We start from the raw sequence: 8520 nt of genomic DNA, 5'->3' as shown, positions 1-8520 counted from the left end.
ACTTGTATTAGTCATGAGTTTTTTGTCTGAAAATTTGTCCGAAATAACATTCTCATTAAAGTATTTTAATGATGATTATGATGTTATAGTCTCTCTTTTATCTTAGTTTTATCGGCGTTAAACAACAAACAAATAAACAAATCCAATTTCTAGTTCAGGTGGGTAAATCGGTGGAAGGGAATTGTCAGCTTGATTGTTATTGAACGACATCGATAATCCTGAAGCTCGAGTAAAACTTCTTGGCCAAATTACCTTGTTTTGACCTTGCATATGCATAAAGAAACAGAACCGCAAGAAGGGGAGCACAATTGGTGCCCATGGGGATGCCTACTTCTTGCCTAAATATTTTACCCCCAAATTATACGTAGATGTTATCAATGTCCAGCATTTCATATATTGTTTTCTTAGTAAACCTCAGATGGTATTTGCTTTCATGTTTCACAAATTGTCCCGAACCTCTTAATATAGATACGTAACTGTATCTGTGTTCAGCACGTTTTGTAACAAAAAAAACATGGGTCGAGGAATGACGTTTTCCCTAAAGTTTGTCATGTGGGGTGGTGGTGTACAAAGTTGAAAAACCTAATGTTTTGACAGAATAGAAATTGGTTCAATTCTGAGATTGCAAAAGGTCAAGTAAATCCTTTGCGTTTTTGAGAATCCACATGGTATTAATTCCAATTGTCCTAAATACTTTCTGTGAATATAAAGAAAGTCCTTCCTTGATTGTATTAAGGATTATGGTTAGTCTTTGAGACAGGGATTTGATGGTACATTTGCTGAACCCAGCAATATATCTCTCTTTGTACGGATTTTTATGGAGCTTTGGAATCCAGTACAAAAGAGGAATGGACAGGTTTCAGAGTCAGGTCAAAAGCTGACAGTACTGATCGTTTGGGCAGATTTCTTCCTCTTCCTTAAAGCTAATGCAAAAGATATGAGAGGTTGAATCCGGTTGAGTCCAGAAATTCAAGCCCAGTTTGGCAAGGGTGAAAAACATATATATTTATAGTCAGTTAACGCCCTTGCCTCAGGAAGATGAATAGGTACAAGCTGTAAAATAGTGCTGTATGTCTCGTGCACATTTTGTGGCATCACCCTACCTGAAGTCGATCTCCAGTAGCTGACTCAGCATTCCCAGGAAACCGGATGAAACAGTAACACAGGACTACATATACTGAACAACAAAAGTTTCTGTGACATTGGATAAGATTTAATGCAAAGTTATGTTTTTTTACCAAATCTGAAACAATTTCGGTTTGCAACAGATAAATGACTCCTGTAAGTGTTTAAAAGGTTTAATTTGCAATACTGACTGGAGAAAATGCGTGATTTCATTAAAAAATCATGAACATGCCAAAATGTCAATTTACAAATCAATAGCGTGTGTGTCCTCCTCTGGTTGCGATGCAAGCAACACATCTTCGTCTCATGGAAAGGACCAGGCGTCGCACAAAGTCCTGTGGGATATCTGTCCATATCTGCTGGAGCATGTTTCCAAGTTCCTGGAGTGTCTGTGGATCACGTGGTTGACATTCACGTTGTTTTGTTGAAGAGAATCCTGAACAAGTCGAGCAATATGAGGCCGGGCGTTGTCATGTTGAAAGGTATTGCCTGGGCCATGACGACGCAAAAACGGTAGGACAAAAGGGCCGATGGTGTCCCTCTACCACTACCAAACGGGTCCTCTGTCTTGCTGTAATCCCACCCCATACCATAACGCTGCCGCCCCCGAACCAATCTTCTTCCATGATACAATGATTGACGTAACGTTCACCTCGACGTCGGTACACTCGAATCTTTCCATCGCTGTGGCTGAGGTGAAAACGAGACTCGTCAGTGAATACTTGTCGCCACTGCATGGCCGTCCGGCGTAGACGCTGTCTGCACCGTGGTAGACGTGCTTGACGGTGGTTTCCTTTCAAAATGGGACGTCTGGCTGGTCTTCTGGCGACAATCCCTGCACATCTGAGGCGACGACGTACGGTTGGTGAAGATATTCGTCGAAGGCCAGGGATGCTTCTTGCAGTGACTGTTGCTGATTGGAATCGATTTCGTAGGTGTGATGTTCGATTCCAGTTGTCTTGTCGATTTTTGGTTACGCGTGGCCTGCCACTCCGAGGATGGTCTCTGACTGCATTCGTCTGTTGCCAACGTTGCCATTAACAGCAAATGGTGTTTCTGTGGACGTTAAATTGTCTTGCAACATCACGTTGACTCGATCCTGCTTCAAGCATACCAATGGCTCGCAGACGCTCATTTTCGGACAGGCGTGGCATTTCGTGATGTTGACTAATTGCGTAATTTAAAAAAAAAAAATTCTGAGTGGTTGTTGTCAGCACGATGCTAAGAAATGCATATGGAATCCCGTTATCGCACATGTTTTTATACGCATTCTTGGGTAGTGAAATGCATGGGGCTTGCATAAAAGTCAACTTTTGCGTGGAATGCATGCTTTTCTGTAGCAGTTGCGTTTTGTGACCTGATTCCATACATGTACAACAATATTGAAAACCAAACTTTACTTGTTTGAAAAATACACTAAAATATTGGTGTCACAGGAACTTTTGCTCGGTGTCTCTACCTTCTGATACCGTCAGGTCACTGCGAGCGGTTATATTTAGAAGTATGCGATTATCGAAATATAGCCGCTCCCTGTCACCTGACTGCTGACCTTTCCCCGGATTGTAACCACGGTCACTTCTAGAGTACAGTCGGGCGGTCGGGGAGCCTAGTGGTTAAAGCGTTCGCTCGTCACGCCGAAGACCCGGGTTCGATTCCCGACATGGGTACAATGTGTGAAGCCCATTTCTGGTGTCCCCCGCCATGATATTGCTGGAATATTGCTAAAAGCGGCGTAAAATCAAACTCACTCACTCTAGAGTACAGTCGCTATAAAAGTGCAATAATCTTGACGCGACGTTAAACCCAATTTCACCTCACCTCACCTCTAGAGTACAGTACTGTATGACAGTGATGAAGCGAGAATTATCTGCCAACCGATTCAGCTACCGATATTGGGGAAATAACTAATATGAACAAAGTATGTATCATCCTAACCCATAACCACACAACTTGGTGTATGGTGGCTCAATCAAGGTCATGTGGACAACATACGTTTTCGATAAAAAAAACACACCCAAACAACACACGCCTAATTTGAGGTGTTATTGTCTTATGAAAGATCCAAAGAATATCGCCGTGTCAATACATCTTTTTACAAGAGACTCCTTCAACATTTGTTGATGTAACACGTTTAACTAGTATTTGGGTTTACGCTTCGTCAGTAATACAAGACCCGTATAGATCCGGGGTAGAATAGGTCTTCAGCAACCCATGCTTGCCGTAAATGGCGGCTATACTTGTCGTAAGAGGCGACTAACGGGTCAGGCTCGCTGACTTGATTGATGCATGCCATCGTGTCCCAATTGCGTGGATCGATGCTCGTGATGTGAATCACTGGATTGTCTGTTCCACACTCGATTATTTTTCAAATTCTCAATTTTGAAGCTAGACAGGTAGTCATAACCGTACCATTGTTTGATCTCATTATGATGTAACAGTACTGATTGAATCATATCTATGTTTACCTACTCAATTTTTGGGTTTAACTCCATTAAATATCACGATTTCCCCCCTTTCATAACCTTTGATATCTTTAATATTGCCTGTTTTTTCTTTGGTCACAACAATATAGTCTCATCCTTAATAATATCGATCATCTACTTTGGTCTAAATAATATCGATCATCTACTTTGGTCTAAATAATATCGATCATCTACTTTGGACTAAATAATATCGATCATTTACTTTGGACTAAATAATATCGATCAATTTATCAAACTTGGTCTGTGACATGTCTTTGACTCGAATTTGGTTCAGATTCATCAGTATATCATCCTGTCGTCTGCTGTAAACTACTCTAAAAGTTTGTTTAATCATTATTTGTTCCTGTAACGTTTGACTGCCATATTTGCGAATATCCGGCCTCCTATAAGCAACATGTAGCTTACATCTCTCTGTTGCACAAACCCTGAATATGGACAAACACAAGTCTTATCTCGTTTATAAAAAAAATCTATGTTAAACAACTGTCAGTTCTGTATTTGAAGGTACACATCTACAAAGTCTTGATTATATTGATAAAATCTTAACTGATATGGAATTATTTATCTCAAAACAAGGTGTGTATAACATATGATTTTGATACTCATTGCGTCTTAGTATATAACAAACTCGTCTCACCTGAACGCGTAAAGCCATGCATCAGGTGCCGGTGGTAGCGTTCATAACAGTCTTGCTGTGTGGGGAGGTGATCCCCGACACCACAGTCACCATCTACAACGAGTGGCTCTCCCAAGGTGGGCGTGTTCATTACGAGGTGGACAGATGGAACAAACACAACGGTCTTACCAGGTCTAATCTCATTTCCAAGTGTAAAGCTATTGGTACCGTACCAGGACGCTGGCTCAACAGAGATTTAAATGGCGGCCTCTTCGAGAATGTAGGTATAATTATGTGGTTTTGTAAAAAAAATACTACACCAAATACGCTTTGTTTCAATTTACTTGATGAAGAGACAAGTAGCCCCGAAACGTTACAAAGAATAAAGAGTGAGTGAGTTGGATTTAAAACCGCTTTGAAATGTGGACCAGTTATATCACGGCGTGTCAGCTTAATCCGGAAATGATACAAATCTCAGAGGCTTATGAATTTGGTGAAACCCACGAGCACGACCCGAGAGTGGAACCGGGACTCGAACCGACAATCTTAGGTTTCTGGCTTGTGCAAGGGACGCACAGTGAAGTTGTTATCTATAATATTAAGTTCCATGTGTTCTTATCACAGTGCATACGGTCTATTATTTTTCAGATCCGTTTTTTTTCAGCAATAATGATACAGAGGTCAGAGGATTTTCTTTGTGGCATTGTCTTATGGTACGATGAGGTTGGTTTGTTGTTTAACGCCGCACTCAGCAATATTCCAGGTATATGACGGCGGTCTGTAAATGATCGAGTCTGGACCAGACAATCCAGTGAATGATATCATGAGCATCGATCGACGCATTTGGGATCGATGACATACTTCAACCAATTCAGTGAGCTTGACCACCCGATCTCGATAGTCTCCTTTTACGACAAGCATAGTCACCTTTTATGGCAAGCAAGGATTGCTGAAGACCCATTCTACCCCGGAACCTTCACGGGTCTCCATGATACGACCCAGAATTTGTAGATGGCGTATTTGGAATAGGCCCGTATACAGCCTCAGACCTGTCTAGGCTAACACACCTGATCTATAAAATCCCTTAAAATCATTTATATTAATGAATTATGCTGTTTCTTTTGACACTAATTTGATTGACAAGATTTAGCAAAAACATGACAAATATGCGCTTTCGATATGTCACACTTGCATCCAAAGTACCAGGTTGTCTGACTCCCCATTGTTCTCGGTGCCTTAGGTTTGGTACCTCCTAACCTGTTGTCTGACATTTGAAGAGTACCCGGGTTTTCTGCCATGAATGCAGCCCTTCAAACAATGTGGGTAATGCAGATGGCTGCAGTGTTCAGTGCAGTGGGAGTCTTCACGTTACCCGAAAAGGTCTGGATAGTTTTGACTGTGCAGCGCTTCCACGGAGAAGTCCCATTCGTTGTCTGGGCTGTGTGTAGAGGGGACAAGGGCCCTGAGCTGATGATGAGCCTTACCAGCCTGACTGTGCCAGGATCACCCAAACCCTCATTTCGATATGTATTTACAACTACTACAGTAAAAAGAAATACTACTACTACTACTACTACTACTACTACTAATTTATTTATAGTGGCACCAAAATCCATCTCACTATGGTTACCCAGACCCCCACTACCTTCAAGACCATAGTCTACAGAAGCGCACGTGGGACTTCTATATGCAACAGGTCCATGCTTTCGGAAATGACATAAAGAATATGGTGTGGGAAATAAAAGGTATGCCATCAAGAATGACCAAACTTCGTTTATGGACTCCATTCATTGGATATACTTGAATTAATCTTGGCAGAGGATTATGAAATTGCTGTTGCGTGTATTGTTCACTGCATGTTTTGTTTGTTTGTTGTTGTTTAACTCACACCCAGCAATATTCCACCTTTTTGACGGCGATCTGTAAATAATCGAGTCTGGATCTGACAATCCAGTAATAGACATCATGAGCATCGATCTCCGCAATCGGGATAGGATGACATGCATCAATCAAGACATCGAGCCTGACCTCCCAATCCCGTTAGTCGCCTCATACGAATGCGGTAAAGTTGTGTAGACCCTAACTTGTATACGTCAGTATGGTTAATACCATATGAGACCAATGAACTTGATAGACTATTGATTATTGATTATTGATTACGGTATCTATATTTTTGTGGCAGGTCTCAGCTGGCCCAGTTGGATTGACAAGTCCCAGCATGGAGGAAAGTTCCCCAATAACCTAGATGCGGCGGCAGAGTTCGTGTCATTAATGGTTCAGAGTGCCAAGGATTACAGTGGAGGACATCTCCCAGCTTTCTTTGAAGTCATGAACGAGCCCGACGCCTCATATAAGATCCTCGATGCAACGACTGTGTTAAACTTTCATAAAGATGTGGCACAAAAGCTTAAGTCAAGATTTGGGATCAAAGTTGGAGGTCCAACATACACTGGCTATACAATCAGAGCAGATGCAAATAATTTCAGTTTGTGGAAGGGAATGGCACAGTTTATGGACATGTCTCTGGATAACATGGATTTCTTCTCCTTCCATGCTTACAACGATCTCCATGTATCTGGTGGAAGCCATTCCTTTTCTGGTATCAATGAAGCACGACTGGTTGCCATAATTGACATGATAGAAAACTACTCTCACATAAAGAAAGGGAGGAATTTTCCTATCATCGTCAGCGAGTTCGGCAGAGGTGGAGTTCACGGAATCGGCCAGGTTGCTCATTCTGGGATTGTAGACTTTGCGACCATCTACTTGTCAAATGCACACATGTTCACTTATCTCAACCTTAGGGAGTTTATGGAAAGAGTCGTTGTCTTCCTCCGGTCCACGCAGCAACATCCAGGCACAGCTAGCCTTAACTGGTCTCTGTTCACTCCAGATGGGCATGAGACACCAATTGCAAACTTCTTCAAATTCTGGCACAATTTGTACTATGACCAGAAGTTTCTCAAACTTTCGAGTGATTACACAGGGTGGGAGAGACAAGTGGCACCTCTAGCTCTAGCGAACCCGAATAACAAAGAGATGATGGTCCTCCTTCATAACTATGGCAAACAATGGCAGAATGTAAAGCTAGACTTCCACAATGGCTGGATTAACCCAACAACTGGCGAATCCACATGTATTCAGTACCAGAATGACAACGCAGCAATGCATTCCAATGTCCACTTTGACACCAACAAGAACAACGGACGTGTCGGTCTCCCAGGAGAGTCCAGCTGTATCTACAAATTCAAGACCAACTACAATTTTGGAGGCGTAAAGACGAATAATGAGAATTCTTTCTTTGGAAAGACCATGGTGATCCCAATAAGTAACGGGCATGCTCAAACTACAGTTCAGGTACAAGGATCAGGCTTCCATACTGCACGTATGAGGATTGGCGTGAGCAGAGACAAAGGCGCAAACGGGAAACCTCTGAGCGTCATGGTTAATGAACATAAACTGCCAGCAACATATATGCTGTATGATACAGACAAGAACAACGCCCCAACCACATGGGAAATGTGGGAGTACTGGGTGCCTGTGGATAAAGTTCATTCTTCAAACACAATCAGTATGACCTTTGCAGGGAATGGGGGTCATGTTAGCTCTGTTGCACTGATTGTAGGGAACCTTCATTAAAGATTTTTTTTAATTATACATCTCTTGGCTTATTATGATTCTATGGCTATTAAATATAGTGATAGGCACTCGTGAAGAGCAACCTCCCTGTGGTCAGTGATGGGTAACGCTAATAGCTCTTCCCCCGTGTGGACCCGGGGTAGAATGTGTCCACAGCACCCCATTGCTTGTCGTAAAAGGCGACCGAATTGCCATGGGTTGCGTCCCTGTGTCGAGTGAGGAAGGGATTCTGTTGGTTGAGGGCACTGGAGCCAGGAACAGTGTTCCTTTTGCCCAACACACCATTTTGACCCTAACTTCACCTAGACGGGTGGTAGAATGGGCCCGGTTTTATCAATCGGTTGGTCACGCCATGCCCTGTGCATAGTATATTTAGATTTTGAATATATCCTTATATTCAACATAGTTATTTTGGAAAACATGATTTTGAATACATTATAAATCTGCCTAGAGTCCTATGCCAGAAGGCAGGGGCTCATGGGCCAGTCTGGCATCAATGACCTCCAGGTTCTATTTGTTATCAGATATCTGTCTAGGGCGGAACCAGCCTGACTTGTATCCCTGTTTGACAAGTTTAGCTACCTGTGTCCTTTTTTGCTGGAGTATAGCACCCCTGTAGCACACCCCGGTGTTTGCAGTTGGTTTCTACTTCAACAT

The 8520-nt window shown here is 42.4% G+C and overlaps 1 protein-coding gene across 1 annotated transcript; it reads left to right on the top strand.

The window, feature by feature from the left end:
• The first annotated feature begins 4237 nt into the window (after positions 1-4237).
• Positions 4238-7872, top strand: LOC139452404 (funoran endo-beta-hydrolase-like). Its single transcript, XM_071233873.1, has 3 exons — positions 4238-4504; positions 5825-5969; positions 6407-7872. Exons 1-3 carry the CDS (start codon positions 4262-4264, stop codon positions 7861-7863), a joined length of 1845 nt encoding a protein of 614 aa, XP_071089974.1. The 5' UTR covers positions 4238-4261; the 3' UTR covers positions 7864-7872.
• The last annotated feature ends 648 nt before the right edge of the window (positions 7873-8520 follow it).

The sequence above is a fragment of the Haliotis cracherodii genome, unplaced genomic scaffold (assembly GCF_022045235.1).
Source record: "Haliotis cracherodii isolate W230 unplaced genomic scaffold, xgHalCrac1.p SCAF_9, whole genome shotgun sequence".
NCBI lineage: Eukaryota > Metazoa > Mollusca > Gastropoda > Lepetellida > Haliotidae > Haliotis > Haliotis cracherodii.
Note: the sequence above shows the minus strand (reverse complement) of the source record. Positions and strands in the feature narration are given on the sequence as shown.